This window comes from Macrotis lagotis, chromosome 1, assembly GCF_037893015.1.
Source record: "Macrotis lagotis isolate mMagLag1 chromosome 1, bilby.v1.9.chrom.fasta, whole genome shotgun sequence".
Lineage (NCBI taxonomy): Eukaryota > Metazoa > Chordata > Mammalia > Peramelemorphia > Peramelidae > Macrotis > Macrotis lagotis.
In genome coordinates, this window is record NC_133658.1 from 736,976,051 (window position 1) to 736,996,377 (window position 20,327).

General features: G+C 33.9%; 1 protein-coding gene across 4 annotated transcripts in view; it reads right to left on the reverse strand.

The window, feature by feature from the left end:
* SGCG (sarcoglycan gamma) overlaps positions 1 to 20,327 on the reverse strand; it is a 313,578-nt gene that overhangs the window by 63,062 nt on the left and 230,189 nt on the right. For all 4 annotated transcript variants that reach the window (XM_074216214.1, XM_074216217.1, XM_074216216.1 and 1 more), the window contains exon 5: positions 8,907 to 9,026. In XM_074216214.1, coding sequence (XP_074072315.1) covers positions 8,907 to 9,026 — 120 coding nt within the window. The remainder of the gene's footprint in view (positions 1 to 8,906; positions 9,027 to 20,327) is intronic.

Sequence of the window (20,327 nt, forward strand, 5' to 3'; positions counted from 1 at the left end):
GTGGAGCACAGTTTGGTGCTGGTCTCAGCAGCACAGACCGGACCCCAGTGGACCAGAAGCTAGCCTCAGGAACCACTAAATCATCTGTGGCAGCTGCTTCCAGAACTCTCAGCCCATGGATGGTAAGGAGGTCAGAAGGAGATTACAGGGATCTCCTTGCTTTCACTGAGGCAGGACTCTGTTGCTTTGCCCATACTCAGATCTGAGTCAGTCTGGGGCCCCTGGCCCTAGAAGTATCTCAGAAAACAGCTACAAAACCTCTTAAAAACTTGGGACAGTTCATTCTCCACTACGGAAGGCGAGCCTTACTTTAACAAAGAATTAAAATCAAGTCACAGGCAGGGGGAATGAGCAAATATTTTAAGGAATTAGTTTCTTCAGAGAGCTTTTGTATCTCCAATACAATCTCTAGTTACCCCTTGCAATGAGTTGTCTAAATTAATTTCTTTTAGACACTTAATATCTATTAGTTGTGTGACCTTGGGCAAATCACTTCATCCTGAGTTGCCTTGTATCCAGGGTCATCTCCAGTCATCCTGATTCACATCTGGTCACTGGAGTCAGATGACTGTAGAGGAGAAAGAGAGGCTGGTGATTTAGCACAGCAGCCCCTCACTCAAATTCAATTCACATTCCTGTCATGGCATCACCTCCCTGATGTCATAGTCTTCTTCAAGAATGAAGGACAAATATCATCAGCAAACTGTAAGCAGCTTCTTTTCCCTCCTAGTGGTTCCTTGATTTTGAGTTGTTAATGACATGGGCTTCAACTATTATTTAGCTCATGTTTAACCCTTTTTAATTAGCTCAACTTTCTCCTGAAAGCTACTTCACTAATCTTGGTGATAGACCTTAAGCCACTTTTCCTCCCTTACATCTACTATTATTTTTAATCTTTATATTTCCAAAAATGAAAGAGGAAAAAAAACATAGAGGAAAGTTCATATTACAATTTTGCTTTTGTTTTGTGAAAACTCTACAGCTATCTTCAAGTCAACACACTGATCTTTGGGGAAGAAAAATCACTAGTTGCTCACTTAAATCTTTTCACACATTAGTTACAACAGAAAAGTTATTTTACACAGAATGGCTAAAGGTTATGCTTTAACCAGAACAATAATTCTCAGGCTGTTTCTTTGAAGCTAGCTACATTTTACCAAAGATTTTATAAAGGAGACACACTATTTTCCTCCCTGAACATTTTTAACACGTTTGAACACAACAGTTTTTGTTTTTGTATCTCTAGTGTTCACTGAGGCATATAGTATAGATAGTGAATAGACTTGTGATTTCATTAGTACTGAAGGCTCCCAGGTGAAGAAATTTCTAGTAATGGAGGTGGGCACCTATAATTTGTAGTCTAAGAGAGCTGCCTAGGCCTCAGAGATGTGAAGTGAGTTTCCCAGGATTATGTAACCAGTTATATATGTCCGAAGATGGCCAGATGATGCAGCAGATAGAATGCCAGACCTGGATTCAGGAATACCTGAGTTCAATTTGACCTCAGACACTACTATCTGTGTGACCCTGGACAAGTCACTTAATACCATTTGCCTTAGTTTCCTCATCTGTAAAATGAGCTGGAGAAGGAAATGGCAAACTATTCTATTATATCTTCCAAAAAATCCCTGCCCCACCAAAAAAGAAGTCCTAAAGAGTCTGACATTATTGAAAAAAAATGAATAAACAACAAATGTGTTCTAATGGTTTTCCTAGCTTTGAGACTGAGTCCAATGTGCTCTTTCTGTAGAATAACTTTTAAATAAAGTCATGCTGTACTTACAGCCCAGGTCTAAAGTCCCTTTAAAATTATGGAAATCTTATTCCTTTTTTTATGAGATGAATATTTTGAATCTCATTCACATTCTGGGCTCACTTACGATAAACACCTTCAAAGCAGTGACCCGAGTACAATTAATTCAATCCTTTTTCTATAAGCTTTGTATTAGACTACAACTTTAACCCAGTCTCTGTTAACTCTTGTACAATGACTTAAACATTACTCCAAAATAGTTGATGAAAATGATAATGCTACACATAAAATGCACAGTATGAGCCAAATATCACATTATTAGCCTTAAAAAGATAGAAATCAGTCTTTGGTGAAAGAAAACAAACTCCCATTTTCAATAGATTATTTCAGGGAACACTGAAGAATCTGTGCAATTTATTACAAAACTATCTAGAAGTGTATACAACTCAGAAGTTACTTTGGTTTAGGTTTCATAAATTCAAGAACATTTCTTTAGATTTTGTGCCTGAATAGCTCGCAGAGGATTTACTAGTCTCTGGGAAGGATTTTGGCAGAGGCTCTAATGTTTGTCATGTAATCAAACTTTAAATCAACAGAGAGTTTATGCTTTTGAAAGGCCATAACTTCCAATGTTAACCGCTATAGCTTTATCTATGTTATTTAGAATAATACTTAGACCTGTGAGAGGCAATTCCTGACATCATTACTTTAGTTCAGTTTCTTCTCATTGCTATTTTACATGATTTAAACATTCTTTCAGTTTGAGGTCTTTGCACAGTCTTAAGATTAAGCTTCTAGGGTATTTTTTTGGTTGCTTGTTAACCTAAATTAAACTCTAGTAAAAGTTAAATAAAACAACATATTTAATAATGAGTGTATTCCACAGGGAAAAACAAATGTAAATATAAAGGCAGGCTTAATGAAGCTGTGAAATGATTACAGACTGTTAATTGATATTTAAACAATATGAGCTCATAGAGCCACAGGCAACACACACTGTTGTGAAATATGGCTTCATACAAGGTATTTTCTTTTTAGTGAATTGTTTAGTTGCAAAGCCAACCAAATCCTCTAAGAGGGATTCGAATTATAAGTTATTCTAAAGCAAGACTCCCAACTAAGGCCTCCAATTGTGAAAAACTGCCATTTGTAAATCTCAGATTTTAGATATACAAGGAAAAGTACAGTTTGTAGACCATCATTTCTCTTCCTGCCATTCAACTCTCCTGCAGCTTCATGGATAAAATACTTCATAAATCTGGCTGAAATTCTGTCTTTTGGTTTTGTAGATGATGTTTTTATTAGTGATTATTCATCTATGGGGCAGAATGGTGTAGCAGAAAGATTACTGACTCTGGAGTTGGAGGGCCTGGGTTCAAATCTCAGTTATTGATCTTGGGCAATTAATTTATCCTCCTTTATAATAACAATGATATTAACAACTAGCATATCTATGGCACTTTAAGGTTCTCAGAGTGTTTTATGATTATTATTTTATTTAATACTCATAAGAACCATGGTGCTATCATTCTTTATTTTACATTTGAAGAAACTGAGGAAGGCAGCTAAAGTGACTTGCCCATAGTAACTTAGATTGCAAGCATCTGCAGTCATATTTAAACTTAAGTCTTCCTGACTTCAGGTCTAATGTCTACTGTACTACCTAGCTCTCTAGGTCTTGGTTTCATTATCTCTAAATTAAAGGGTTGGGCTAGATGGCCTCTGTGATCCTCCCTTTTCATTTCTAGAAGCAATTCCCTTAATTACAAACCTATGATCCTATGACCTGAAAGCCCAACATTTAGTTGACAGTGTTTGCCACAGCAGACCTATGTGGAAACTGTACCCTGATTAAGACTTATAGTCCTTTATTGAAAGAGTTTTTCATAGTTTGCAACTTTTTTTTTAGGTTTTTACAAGGCAAATGGAGTTAAGTGGCTTGTCCAAGGCCACACAGCTAGGTAATTATTAAGTGTCTGAGGCCGGATTTGAACTCAGGTACTCCTGACTCCAGGGCTGGTGCTCTAACACTGTGCCACTAACCACCCCTGCAACTTTTCTTGTATTATTATTGTTGTTGGATTAGAGTTTACTTAGAGCAATTCTATTCCTTATAGCAGTAATTTAAGTATCAGCTACATGTTCCCTGCCCCCAGTCAATGACATGCCTCATAACTAGACAATGTGTTTTAGTGAATTTAAAAAAATTTTTTTTTAGTTTTTTGCAAGGCAAATGGGATTAAGTGGCTTGCCCAAGGCCACACAGGTAATTATTAAGTGTCTGAGGCCAGATTTGAACCCAGGTACTCCAGTGCTCTATCCACTGCACCACTTAGCTGCCCCTTTTTAGTGAATTCTTAATGAGTTTGGATGGATCTCCAAGAATGATATTGAAAACAACAAACAAACAAGAAACAAGCATAATAGGGCAAACTAGAAGGTGAAGGTTCTGGAATCTATGTCAACTGAGGTCATTGGAAATATTTAGCTTGTAGAAGAGTTGACTTTTGTTCCATATTTAAGTTGCTTCTGAAACAGGTGCATAGACATGGGATTCTATTTCTGGTTTCTGTGGTAGAAGGTTATGGGGGAGTGGGAGAATAAAATTATGAACTGAATTAAGGAGGATAAAGTTTTACATAGGAGGTTTGGAAGGATATGTGGTAAAAATTCAATTAGAATTTGAATTTTGCTAATATAAATTTGCCAAAATTTGAGAGAAAGTGAGGAAACTTTGAAGAACAATTTTTCAGGGCCAGAACCTGAACTGTATGCTACTGTATGGGGGGAATAAGACAAACAGGATCAAAGAAAATTACAAAGATTATAAAAAGACTATGGAAGATTAAGAAGGATTTGGGAATAGAACTTGTTGGAATAATATCAAGAAGAATGAAAAGTTTTGGCCAAGGCAAGGCAAGAAAAGTTAGAAAAAATAAGGCGTAAAATTAGGAAATTAAGCAATTTGATAAAGTAGATTGATGAATGGGGCAAACTGGTGAAAAAGTCAAGTTCATGGCCAAAAGAAAAGTGGGTTTATCTGTGGGTGAGTTATTGAAACAATAGAAAGGAATTTGAGTTGGCTTGCCAAGTTATTGATAGGTATTATAGGATCATTAACTCCCAAGATTCTTCTCTTCCCAAATCCTTCTATGTTGGTTAGGCTAGATTTCTCCTGCCCCGTGGCCTCCCCCCCCCCCCACCTCAGTAGCCAAGGAATCTAACCCTAACATATGATTGACCTGGGGGGAAAAGATTTTAGTTATGGCTAATGGTGGCCATATTGTTGTAGCTTCTTAGTCCCTTAAGGGCATAAAGGTACTTAAGACTCTTTAGACTTGGTCTACTTTTAAAACTTTAGGCCTTGTCTTACTGCTAGATTTGCTTCTATAATGGACAGTGGAGGGAATTCTATCTGAACCAAGTATTGCAATATCCCATCTGTGTTATTGTAAAGTGACCTCTTTTTGTTAACTGTTAAAGGACAAATGAGTGACTCATTTCAATCTTCCATCAATCCTAAACTACCAGAATGCCAGACTGAATTAGATCTCAGTTGTTAACAAGAGGTGAGAAAACTAAGAAACTTTAACAAAAGATTAGGATTGAAGTGTAAATCTCATGTTTAAATTAAAAGACTCTGGGAAGAAGCTGACATGATCGAAATTCTGACTTCTTTATATATTGGTTTTCTTTTCTCAGAGTCTTTATCTTCCTCCCTTCAGGGACCTGAAGATTGTCTGGAACAATGTGACTTCTCTTGAAGTCTCTCTACTCCCTCACTCTCACCAATGTTGCCTATCAAGCAAGCACAAAGCAATGAGCAATCAATTTCCCCCACTGAAGAAAGTTTTATGCAAAAAACCCCTTTGGGATACGGTTATAAATTTATAATCATTTTAAAGAAATCAGACTGAAAATCTCAACCATTATAGAGACTAGGAGAACTTGTGCAGTTCTTTGCATTGAAGGAGTCACCCAGTGGGGTGACTGTTATCTATATTCCAAAATATAGGTTGTTTCCCCTCTGGAGCAGAAAGCAAAGGAACTAGAAGAATACCTCTCTCTTGACATTCTAGGCTGTTAGAGAGAAGGAAAGAATTCCAAAAAGAAACTGAAGCACGACTTTCAGTGGAAGAAACAGAAAATCTGTGAGTGAGGGGAAAGGAACCTTGACCATTAGTAAAATGAGGGATAATAGAAGAATATTACACAGAGAGGACAGGAAAAAGAAAGCAATAGCTATATAGTTATAACTTAAAATAAATTTGAGGTTCTTCTGAAGAAAAGAGAACTGGATATTCTGAGGAGGAAGAAGCTACATGTCCATCTAAGAAAGATATAATAGAACTGCAGAAGCTATTTACTAGTAAGGGACAAATGAACAAGATAAGAGAAGGAATTGGTAGCAGAAATATTCTCTGCTTAGAGGTACTAGGGCAACTATTTGTCAATCTGATAACAACAAAAGTTTATTGTTTAGAGCATGTATTGAAGACATTACAGGGAACCTCCTAAGGCTTTTCAAATTTGGCAATTTACAAATGATACATCCTCAAGAAACTGAAAAAAAATATTGCTAGCAATTCTGAATATTTATATACTATTAAAAAAAGAAAAAAAATGGATAAGTATATATGAAGTGGAGTGTAGTTTTATTGTTGTTTAATCTTTTCAGTTGTATCTGACTCTTAGTGACCCCCAGTTGGGGTTTTCTTAGCAAAGACATTAGAGTTGCCCAAATTCTTCCTCAACTCATTTATAAATAAAGAAACTAAGGCAAACATGGTCAAGTGACTTTTCTAGGTTCACCCAGCAAGTTAAGTGTCTGAGGCCAGAATTGAACTTAGGAAGGCAAGTCTTCTTGATTCTAGACCAGTACTCTATCAACTGTATCACCTGTCTGTCATAGGGTATAGTAGTATACATATTATATAAGAAAATCCAGGAATAAAAGGTATTTGAGGAAGTAATGACATTGTCAAAAGAGGTTAAACAAGTGATTTTGTCATTGGATTATACAAGATCTCCTGGATAGATAGAGGAAATAATAGTTTGGAAAACAGATAACCTTTCTGGCATAGAGGCCTGATATAATAGGGATATAAAATTTCAATTATTCCAACAAAGAGAGTTAAAAACTTTTGTAAGTGGGGCAACTTGCCTTAGTGCTAATTTCATTCTTCAGAAATAAAGGAAATATCAAAGGGAAATTATTTTCTTAATCTGCTTCTCTCTAATAGAAACTGGTTGCTGAAATAGAAATGATGGTAATTTCAAAGGGAAATAATCACTTCATCCTATGTTTAGAGAGGAGAGAAAAATCTAAGATGACTGACAGCCACCTTAACTGTGGCACAAGAAAAGTTCAAAGAATTCAGAGAAAAGTTAGAGTTCCATGAGTAAAATGCAACAATGGGATTCAACTGAGGAAGGATGGGAGATGCTCAAGACTAAAATTCTGAAGATACAAAAGGAAATAAGTCCAGTGAGGAGGGAAAAATGACAATTATCTGAAGAGAGCAGCGTTAATGCAAATGGAACTTATCAGCCAAACTAGATTAAAAAAAAAAACACTGTACAGAAGGTGGAAGGAAAGCAATGAGTATAAGAATCTATTACAATCCTGTAAAAGTTGTGTAAGAAATGCTAAAAATTAGAATGAGCTGTGACTAGCAAAGAAAGTTAAGGCAACAAAAAAGAAAGAAAAAGGAAATTAAATAAGGGGATGGATACTACAATGATAACTGATGATTGATATCAAGTAGAACTGAACAATTTGAAGCTTTTCTATGTTGATAGAAATTCCAGATCTTGTGATCCTTAACCTAGCCTTTAAGAACTTAGAATGATTTCTATGCCATAAGGTAATAGAGTAGGACTAGCAAAAAGTTGATCCATATATCATTGGATTGTCTATTATTTAAATGCCAGAATTAGCATTAGCTTCTAGTTTTGTGTTCCTAATAAAAATCTTAGATTGTACCTAAGTAGGGTTTGCTTGCTGCAGTGTGGTATACAACTTCAATGTCTTTCAAACTGATTATTTGTTATAGTTGATATTGGATAGATGGGGGTGTAGTGGCTAGATTGTGGAGTCTAGAATTAGGAAGATTTATCTTTGTGAATTCAAATCTGGTCTCATATTTACTAACTTTGTCACCCTGGGTACATAATTTATCTTACATTCCTTAGTTTCCTAATCTGTAAAGTGAGCTGGAAAAGGAAATGACAAATCATTCCAGTATCATTGCCAAGAAAACCCCACATGGAATGTTGAAGAGTCAAACATGATTGAAAAGTGATTAATCAACAATAAAACAATAATAACCAAACAATAACTAACAATAAAAACTTTGATCACAAAGTATTCATTGTCTTCTTCAATTCAATATTGCTTTTTGATGGTAATTTCTGCTAATTTGGGAATTTTTTCTAGTTATACAAAAATCTGACTAGTACTCTGACACTAGTTTTTAAGTTTCATCTCCTTCTATCCTTCTAAGATAGAAACTATATCCTCATGTTCTAGCACTGGTAGGTGATAAATGAATGTTTTCTGAATCAAAATGCATAGTTCTTCAATGGAAATTAGAATTCAAATGGGTATCAAGATACTTTGCTTCATTTCATAAAATGATCATGAAAAGGTCAGATAAAGCCTCATCCATCCTCCCTGGTATGACCAAACAATTCTCTGTGGAGTAAATGAAAGATGTTGGGGGCAGCCTAATATGCTTAATTTAATAATTTAATAATTATTTTCATTTTGGGCATTTTTGTGAAACTTGGATTTTTGTGTTATTTCAGACAAGTTTCCTATAATCCTATAAGCAAGATCAATATTTCAATTCTTCATGATCATTTTGTGACCAACCATACATTAAGGAAGAAAAATTGAGACCTTTTAGGGATCTGCTTAAATTCCAAACTAAATGGTGATATACAAAATGATGATTTAAAGAAAACCTTCAAAACTTTTAGAGGTAATTCCAGTTATGAAGAGGAAAAAATGAATCATCATCATCATCACTAAAACCTATCATGAAAAGATTTTTGTCATTTGACTGAAAATTGGTTAATGGCTAAAAGTGTGACTTTTTTGGTAGAGGTTCAATAAAATGTTCTGTGGTTCCCCCAAAATGCCACGAACCTGTTACTCGAAGTTTATCTGTCCCAACCACAACTTCCTTTTCATCGACTGTAAATAGAGGTCGGCCATCCTTGGAGTTGATCTGGAATTGCTGACTGTGAACTTCTACCATTCTGGGACCTGAAGAATATATATTACAATGTTTAATTAGGAAATAAACAGATGCAACATAATTTGAGTATTCAGAGAAGCCAGACCCATCAGCTAATTCCAAATTATTTGAAATTTTATTGTCCTCACTAGTCATTCAGCATATACTAATTTTGCTAAGGTTCAGGTCTTTCTGGGTAATTATAGTTTCTAAATAGAAAGACAAGATATGGTTCAAATTGAATCCTTGATGAAAATACTAATAACAATTTGTGGTATATTTTTTCACTTTTTATTTCTTGTAAAAGGAAAAAAAAAGCTATTTAGTTCTAATCAGCAGTATTAGAAATAGACCTGAAGTCAGGAAGAACTGAGTTCAAATTCAATCTCAGTCATTTTTAATTGGATGATACTGAACAAGACAATTAAACAGTCAAAATTTCCCTATTTGTAAGATGCAGATAATAATACCTCCCTGAGTTGTAGAGTATAAAATGAGATAATTTTAAAAATGCTTTGTAAACCTTAAAGTCCTTTATTATTATTACTATATATTTATATGATATGATAGTATACTATACTATTATATTGCATAATTTTATATATAATAGTTATATTATATTTATACTATTATATACTATGTTTTGCCTTCAGGATATTTAAATTTAGGACTGTGCCTCACAGATTATTAAAAAATGATTATGGATGATCAATAAGGAAAGAATTATTCTAGACTGTAATATAATCATCTACGTGAACAAAGTGAGAATTCTGATCCTTTGGTCCTTTCCCAATACACAGTGCTTTCTGTGTAATGATATGAAGAAAATTGTTTTAAGTTATTTCAGAAGTTATTTTCAAGAATCTGGGACAGCACCAGCCACAAAGAAGTGTTTTACATACTTATAAATGGAGGTCATGATTACTTTTAGACTTAACCAGTGATGTTGTTTTTATCTTCATAAACAAGAGCTATCTAAAACTAGAAAGGGTAGGATAAATATCATTAAGAGATAACTGAAGCCTGAGATAACAAAGGATATTAAGGAATAATATGCTACTTTAATTGAATTCAAGTTTTTAGGACTGTTAAGAGACTACAGATACCATAATTTTTAATGATATTTTCTTACTCCCCCTTCTGGCACTATCCAGAATAATAGGCTTCAGAAAAAAAAAAAGAGAAATTACAGACTGCATAACTAAATTAAGCGTCAACACTGTTGTCTTCCATCCTTTGCCATCTTCAGGTGATGACTGCTGAATCTGACATAGAATTTGGACTGCTAAAGGTACATTTTTTCTCCTTATGTAAGAAGGGATGAAGAAAAGGTTGTAAAGGTTCTTATCCAGAATCCCTAGCTGGAGATTCTAGCCACTTGTCCATTATCCTGCATAAGTTGATTAACTTCTCTGGGTTAATAGATACTGGAGTGGATGTTCTATGAGATTCTTCTAGCTTGAGATCTACGATCCTAACATCTCATGAAAAATGAAGGACTTCATCATAGATTTTATCATTTTGTCCTCTTTAACAATCCTTTGAGCATTACAATAATTCTCATATTATAGATAAGGAATATGAAGTTCAAAGAGATTGGATATCCAACTAGTGCTTGGTGTTTTGACTACATGCCCAGCATTCTTTCTTGCTTTCTTTTTTTAGTTCAATTTTATTTTTTCCCTCTTCTTCCCCCCCTTTTATGCCCATTGAAAAGACAAGAGAAACAAAATGTATTACATATATGTAGAGTAATGCAAAACAAATTTCTGTATTAGTCATGTCAAAATATAAAGAAAATATGTTTTAATCTGTACTGTGACTTCATTTCTTTTTTATCTGGAGGTGGAGAGAATGTTTCATCATTAATCCTTTGGAACTGTGGTCAGTTATTGTGAAAATCACAATTACTAAGTATTTTTTAAAAATCAAATTTATTTTTTGTTACATTTTAATTTCCAAACTGTCTCCCTACCCCCACCCCACAAAAGAAGTCACCATTTCACACACATATACATAAAATATCATGCTATGCATAATTCTATATATCAGTATTTTCTGTGGGGGTGGACAGCATCTCCAAAAGTCCTTTGTAGTTAATTTGAGTATTTTATAATAGAATAATTTAGTCATTTACACTTATTCTTCAATCCATATAGATATTCCTGGATATTCTCTTGGTTTTGATTATTTCACTCATTATTTCATGAAAGTCTTTCATTGTTTTTCTAAAATCAGTCTGCTCATGAGTTCTTATAGCACAGTAGTATTCCATCATCATAATATATGAGTTTGTTTAATCATACTCCAATTCATATATAATCCCTCAATTTCTAAATTTTTGGCACCCAAAAGAGAGCTGCTATAAATATTTTAGCACATATAGATTCTTTTTCTTTTTCCTTGATCACATTGGGAAACATATGTGATAGTGGTATTGCTTTGATAAAGGGTATTCAGTTTTATAACTCTGGATAGAATTTCAGACAGCTCAGTTTACAATTTAATGACAGCATATTAAGTGTGTATTAATTTGTCCACATTCTCTTCAACATTTTTCATTTCTCCTTTCTAACATTGTAGGAATTTTGATGGGTGTGAGATATCTCCAAATTGTTTTAATTTGTTTTTTTCTAATCAGTAATTTAGAATTTTTTTCACATGAATACATATAGATTTGATTTCTTCATATAAAAACTTCTTGCTCATATCCTTTGACCATTTATCAACTGAGAAATGACATATTCTTTTAAATTTAATAACTATATATTTGAGATATATTTTCAGTTTTACTTCTAATCTTGGTTACTTGGTTTTATTTGTAAATAACTTTTTTCAATTTAATGTAATCAAAATAATCATTTTTACATCGCACAATACTCTATCTCTTATTTATTCACAAATTCTAAGAAGAACAATTCAATCACCTTACTGATATTAGATTATTGAGAGACAGGTATATACTATGGAGTCCCAAAGTGTCACCCAAAATCCCCATATTATTGTAATGCCTGGCATTGCTGGAGTATCATGGTGCCTCACTGATACAGGAGGGAAATCACATTTATAAAGACAAGGACTCCATAGGCATCCAAACATCACCAGAAATCCTGAAGGAGTGAAATGGTTCTGGAAAAGGCAGTGAGAATGATGATTTTGAACAACACTCCCTGCACTATAATAAACAATGTACAAATTATATCATCATATAAATGATATGATCCTCTTCAATCATAAAGGAAAACACAAGTTACAAATCCATATATTTATTATAAATATATTCCATTTTCTTCTGATTTATTTATGAAATTGTCCTTTAAATCTATGTCATGTATCTGTTTTGGTCTTATCTTGATTAAATGGTATAAGATATTGGTTTATACCCAGTTTTTGCCAGATTGCTTCCAGTTTTCTCAACAATTACCAAATAATGAAATCTTTTCTCACAAACTACTAAGTCTTTCAAAATTGATTATCTTCACAATATCAATGTTATTGTTTAATTAATTCTCCTGGGTCTGCTTATTTAACATTACATTAGGTATTAAAGTCTTTCCGGGTTTTTTTTTTTTTTACATCAGTACCTTTTCCATTTCTTATAGCACAAAAGTATTCCATCCAATTGATTTCCAGAATATACAATTCCAAAATAGTGCATTAATTTTTCCCATTTTCTTAGGGCTTCTCTAGCATTTGGCATTTCCCTTTTTGTCACCTTAGTTAATTTTATAGGTGTGAGTTAGTTATTCCCTTATTCTTCATTTCTTGTGAAACTGTGATTTCACTTTCCTCCCTTTTCATCTTTAAGTTAAATTAGCCATTTTGCTTCTACACTAAATTCTGTTCTTGAATTCTTTGAACTCCTAGTCTTTTGCTGGTCTTTTCTTGTCAGTTCTCAGTTCTGGATTACTCCCTTCCTCTACCTCCTTCTCTCTTACTCACCAGTTGCTGAACAAAGATGGAGGAATAGTCTACAGGTCAACCTCTTTGTCAAAAATCTGTTCCTTCTACAGGTAGTCCTCCATTTAACTGCAAAAGTAACCTTCCTAAAGTGTAGATATGACCATTTCCTTATTCAGTACCTCTCCAATCAAATATACTACTCTTTGCTTGTTGTTTAAAGCTCTTCATAACCTACCTTTCTTTTTTTCAGTCTTCTTACACTTTAAATATTCCCTGTACTCTGAAATCTAGTGACAATGACCTCCTTGCTCCTAGCACAAAGCATGCTATTGTTCTCTTTTGTGTATTTTGTTGGCTGTTCGCCATATCTGAAATTCTCTCACCTTATCTTAACTTCCTGGTTTTCTTGCCTTCCTCCAAGTTTTAGTTAAAATCCTACTTTATATGAGAAGTCTTTCCTTATTTACTTTAATCCTAGTGCCTTTTCTCTATTGCTTATTTCCTGTTTATTCTGCTAATAGCCTGTTTATATGTAGTTATTTGCATCTTGTCTCACTCAATAGAATCTAAGCTCCTTGAGATCAGGGACTTTTCCTGTGCCTTTGTATCTCTGCCACTTGGCAAAGTACCTAAACACATAGTATGAATTTAACTGTTTACTGACATTCATGCTGACTGTGTATATCATGTTATTAAACCTCTACTAGGCACACACTACAGCAAATTAATCATTTTATTACTCTCAAATTGATTCTGTATCTCACTCCCTATATAAGCCATAACAAACTTTTTCTTCTCTCCATAAATGCCTGCCCACATTCTTCTCTGCCATCTCTCTTACCTCATATATTACTGAAAAATTGAGATCATTCAACACAGGCTCCCTCCCCTCCATCTTCCGTTTTCTTCATCTCAAAATGGCTAGACAGCATCTCCAACTTTATCTTCTTTTCCCCAGACTTAGACAAAAAGGTGACCTGTCTTTCTAAATCCATATTGTTTACATTTAATCTCATCACTTTCTGTCTTCTTCAGATTATATTCTCAATTATCTCCCTTCATTCTTGAATCTTCAGTTTCTCCCTATTAACTGATTTTTTTCTTGAATGAATTCAAACCATTTCCAAATCTCTCCTATTCTAAAAATATCTTCACAGATCTTATCAACTGCTCAGAGAATCATCTTATATTTCTTCTTTCTCAAACTCCATGAATAAGTTCCCTACAATGGCTGCTCTATTTCCTTTCTAACTCTCTTCAACCCTTTGCAACAATACTTATGATGCCATAATTAAACTGCTATCTTAAAAGTTAGCAATGAATTTTTAATTGATAAATCTGATTATCTTCTCTCAATTCAAATCTGTGACTATTTACTTCATTTGATTCTGTTAGCCACTCTCCTTCAAATTTCTCTCCTCTTTTTTTTTTTGACACTTTTCTCCCCGGGTTTACCTATCTGCCTTACTAATACATCATAATCTCTTTTGCTGACTTATCATTCGTTTTATGCCCATTGGTAATGTCATGCCTCTGTAATCACATCAGATTCTATGTGTTTACTTCATCTCTATGCAAGTGACTTCCAGATCTATATATTCATTTTCAATATTTCTTTTGGAGCCTCAAGTCTTACATCACCAATTGTTTATAGAACATTTCAAATTTCAAGTTCTTAAGATATGATGTTTCAGCTTATGAATAACTGAATCTTCTCTCTCCTAAATCGTCTTCTCTTACTAATTTTCCTATTTCTATTGAAAACACCACCACCCTTACAGAATCTTACAGTTGTAAACACATTATTCTCTACTCCTTACTCTCCCTCAACCACATTTAGTCACTGAATCTTGTTTTTACTTTTGCAACATTTCTCAAATATTGCCATTCAGTATTCATCAGCATTCATCACTTAGTTTATTTCAACATCCTTCTAATTGATTTTCCTGCTTCTCCCCTTCTAAAGTCTCTGATCATTCTCACCCAAGCTACACACTCCTGTCAAAGTAATTTTCCTTAAGTGTATATCTGAGACTTTCCTATTCAACCAAATCTAGTGGCTTATTGCCTCTAGGATAGAATCTAAACTGTTCTGTTTAATTTGTAAAGCTCTATTTTCATGGGCTCTAACCTTTATTTCCAACTTCATTGTATATCACAACCCCACCAAGCACCCTATGATCCAAACAGACTTGACCTTCCCTCTGTTCCTTATACAGGTTACTCTTTGACCACTGTTGAGCACTGGTCATCTCATGTGCCTAGAATGTACTGCCTTCATATAATCCCGTTAACATGAAAGTCAAACACGATCTTTTGCATGTAACTTTCTGATCTGCCTATCTAGTGTTCTCCCTTGAAAACTACCTAGTATTTTTGCATATATTTGTATCATCTACTTTATAATTATTGCTACATTGATATCTATCTATCATCTATCTAATTATATACACACACACTTCTCTTTCTACTAAAAGTAAGCTCCTTATGAGAAAGGACTGCTTCATTCTTTGTACTTTTATTCTCATAGTCTACTACAATCTATATCCCGTATAGTCTACTACAGTCTGGCAGATGCTTAATATATACTTGCTGATTGATGAAAGGCACAAGTTATCTCAACAGCCAGATGTAATTTAATAAGGATAAAAATAAAGGTTAAAATAAAGAGGTGACTTAGATATTTCTTCAAGTATTTGAAGGGCTATTGCAAAGAAAAGAGGCTATCCTTGAGCAATTTCTACCTGGAAGGAAGAAATAGGAGGAAGAAGTAGAAGTTGCAGAAACCAACATGTAGACGAGATAAAGGACAGCTGTATAATGGTCAGCACTATTCAAAAGCAGGATGATCTGTCTTGGGAGGGAGTGGGCTTATCTTCACTGGGGGCCTTTAAGTGAAGGTTGATAACTTTGGGGACAGGCTGTAGATGGGATTCTTATTTAGGGATATATCTAACTAGATGGCCTCTGAAGTAGGTCCTTTTCATTGCTGAGATTCTATGATTCGTACTTATTAAATCTGAAGACAACACAAAGCGGGTGGGGAATAACTAATAGGTTGGATGACCGAATCAGGGTTCAAAATGATCTCAACCAGTATATTGATTATAACTTAGGGGTAAAAGAAAAGTCACTTGCTGAGGTTTAACAAGCAGTAGGTCTGACTTGATAGCAGTTCAGGTGAACAAGATACAATAATATTGATGTGATAGTATTGACTCTGGTTAACATCAAGTCAATAGTTTAATGTTTTGTTTTGCTTTGCTTTTTCCTTAAAAAAAAGGTAATACAATGTAAGGTAGAAATGTCATATCCAGAATAAGGGAATGAAATTTTTTTTCTAAAAAAATATGAAGAGAATTATGTTCACTTCTAAACACAAAATTTTGGAAAGACATTTTCATGTTAGTATTCGTCCAGAGGACAATGACAGGAAAAGTCAGTGGTCTTGAAATAATGTCTTATAAAGAATAACTGTTAGAATGAATGATGTTTAGCCTGAAGCAAACAATACTCAAGATAAGCATGAAATCCACCTTACAAAATATGATAGAGATAGGGACCAGGAACTGGACCTATGTTTTCATTGATGTAGGGAGCTCTCAGATGAAGAATTTCCATTTACTAATTCATGTTAGAATTTTCTTTAACTTATAGTCTCAGAGAGTTAACTTGAGCAGTGATATCAAACTCAAACACAAAGGAAGCCAGCTAAACTATACATAAGGATCCCTGAGATAGCATATCAACTTAGGAAACCAAATATAACATTGTAATACCCAAACTATATATTTGATAATTGTCTTGTCTTACAATGACTTTTTTCCTCTGTCTCTGGTATAAACTTTTCTTCCATGCAATTCAGAACTTTCACCTTTAATATTAATATTTAGAACATATAGTTGTTTCTGCCAAGGTTGCTTCTCAAATTCTGATTAATAATAGTTGTAATGAGAAAAAGATTCAAAATCTAGCAAAGGAAAATGAAGCTCAAATTAAGGGAAAATGTTTGTGGATTCATTTTATCTCAGAAGTTTGAATTATCATCCTCATTGGAAATTCAGAAAATTATTTCTTAGATGCATTACTTTAAATTTTCAGGAGGCATGACCTAAAAGTTTATCTACATCTATTATTTTTTAATCAAGGTATAATTGCAGAATTGTCAGCAATGAAAAGCTTTAGAAGCATTGCATTTTCATTAAGGCTAAAGAAATATTTCTACAAAGTAACAAAATAATAGGAGGAAGATAATTTTAAAAATCTGTCAAGGGCTTTGTTAGGAATTTATAAGAATTTCATGTCATAATAGAAACAGCTCATCTTTATTTTACAAAATAGAATTTATTACTTGAAATATATTTGTTCATTGAAATTTCATTGGAATATAAATATTAATTTTTACATTAGAATAAGTTCAAATTCTATTTTTTCCTGAATGATAATACTTAAACATACTTGATCCCCTCTAAATAATTCAGAGGAATTTGTAACTTATCTTTATACTCACTACAGCATAATGTATCTTTGGCTGTCATGAGCTAGCTGGACATGGATTAAAACTGAATAAATAATCATTTTTTAAGCAGGGATCTTTAAGAAATAAATTTCACTTTTTATCTTTGAGATAAGAAAAACTTTACTGGGCAAAATGGGGTTTTTAATGAAGGCCTTCTGGGACAAATAAAGAAAGAAACATTAATGATTTTATGATGTTATTAATTAAGTTTATGAAACTGGCTTCAGGGGTTTCCTTGTAAAAATACCATCAAACTCTTTCTTATGTACATCATGCCTCATTAGCACTGTTTCTGCCTGTTATGTCTTTAATGGAAAAAAAATGCCATCATTTAAAAACAAAATGCCAAAATATTGATTAAAGAAACTCACAAACCTGTTAGAAATGGTCTCACATACCACAGCAGCCATTTGTAGATGATAAGTATACTAATTGTCATTTTCAAAGGAATTTGCAAATTAATCTAATATTAGTTTTACTCAAGTGACTTTTGTTAATTTTATTGAACTAATACATACAAAGAGAATATCTAGGAGATAGAATTAGCCTTGGAGTCAGGAAGCTGAAAATGCAAATCTTGTTTCTGACATGTAAGTCGCTGTCCAACCAGGAGTAAATAGCTTAAACTCCTAGTGCTCTAGGGAACTAATATTGTAAATTATACAACAGTTGCTGATGTACATGTAGGAAGGGAATTCCCACATTGAAAGTTTCCCAATCAACTAAATGATAAGCCTGGATTCCATATTTCATAACTATCTATCTATCTATCTATCTATCTGTCTGTCTGTCTGTCTGTCTGTCTGTCTCTGTCTGTCTATCTATCTATCTATCTATCTATCTATCTATCTATCTATCTATCTATCTTTATGTGTGTGTGTGTGTGTGTGTGTGTGTGTGTGTGTGTGTGTGTATGTATGTATACAAAAGACCTGTATAATAGAGACCATATGGTATAGTGGAAATTCCACTGGCTTATGTTAAAGAAGAAAAAAGTTCTTGACTCCAACTCAGATAAGTAAATAGTTTGGGGGTCTTTTATTATATATTTCTTTTTTTTAAAAGTTTTTTTTTCTTTTTTGTAAGGCAAACAGGGTTAAGTGGCTTGCCCAAGGCCACACAGCTAGGTAATTATTAAGTGTCTGAAACCGGATTTGAACCCAGGTACTCCTGACTCCAGGGCTGGTGCTTTATCTACTACGCCACCTAGCTGCCCCTATATTATATATTTTGATATGGTAACCTTTTAAAGATCCCTTAAAACAATAAATCCTATTTCTCTCTAGCAGGTATCTTTAAGAAAATTCAATTCAATTCAATCCAATTCAGCAAATTTTTATGAAGAATACTATATTGGGGAGACAAAATATTTCTACATAGTTTATTTCTAGCCCTTACTGAGAGTCAACTCTAATTCAGGTTTGAGGGTCTATGACAAGAAGCATAATAAAATATGACATATACGTAAGAGAGATGTACTGAATGGGATACATATGCAATAGAGAGGTAGATAAGGACCAAATGGATTTGGAAGTTTCTTCGAATAGATTAGTCAATCAACAAGTATTTATTGAGCATATAATATGAGGCAGGTACTATGTTAAGTGCTAAGAATACAAAGGAGTGGAAGTTAGGGGGGAGAACCAGTCCCTGCTCTCAAGCAGCTTATATGGAAGAGACAAAATTAGAAAAAAATTATGCACATACAAACATTATATAAAAGACAAATAGCATTACAGGAATTGATAAAGGTTCTTGTAGAAGATAGGATTTATTGGGGCTTGAAGGAACCCAGAGATCAGGAAGTAGAGATGAGAAGGGAGAGAATTCTAGGGACAATCAGTGGGAAAAAATGGAATAGGGAGAAAGTGTTTTGTACTAGGAATGGTGAGGTTGTTTAGTTGTTTTTAGTCATATATATGACTATTTGCTATCTAGCTACCCAGAATAGCAATGAGGTCAATATTATTGGATACCATTTTGTGTGTGTGTGTGTGTGTGTGTGTGTGTGTGTGTGTGTGTGTGTGTGTGTGTGTTGTGTGTGTGAGGGGGGGGAGAGACTGAAAAGGGGAGGAGTGGGGTGGGGGGTAAGGTTTAAAGCACTTTGAATGATGGAGAATTTTATTTTTGATCCTGGAGGTGAAAGGGAGACGTTGGAGTTTATTGAATGAGGAGGGAGTGGAATGATGTTATTGCATCTATGTTTTAGAAAAATTACTTTGACTGTTAAGTGAAATTTGGACAGGGAGAGGAAGAGATTTGAGACGGAGATGAAAAGGCTGTTACAATAGTCCAAGAGTTTGAGGTTTTGGATCACAATAATGGCAGTGTAAAAAGTGACTAAAAAGGCATATTTGAGAGATGTTAGAAAGCTATAATTGATAAGATTGGGAAATAAATTGACAGCTGGGGTGATGGGTGTGAGAAGCATAGGATGGCACCTAATGAGTACCTGAGATGGCCATGTCCTCTTTTGTAATAGGAAGTTAGAAATAATGAAGGGCTTTGGGAATGTTTAAAGAAAATGAGTTCAGTTTTGGACATGCTGAGATCATATTGTCTATGGAATATACATTTTGAGATGTTTAAGAGGTAATTGGAGATGCAAGAGTAGAAATAAAAAGAGAGAGAGGGGAGATAAATAGATAGATAAATAGATCTGGGAATCACCAATATAAAGGAAAGAAGAAAGGAAAGAAAATTTTATAAAATGCCAATTTATCATGTATTAAGTACTGTGGTAATCTTTACAAACATCACATTTGATTCTCATAACAACTCTGGAAAGTACATGCTTTTATTATCCTCATTTTATAGTTGAACAAACTGAGACAAATGTGGAGTTATGTGATTTTCTTAGGATCACACTCCTAATAACTATCTGAAGTCAAATTTGAATACACGTCTT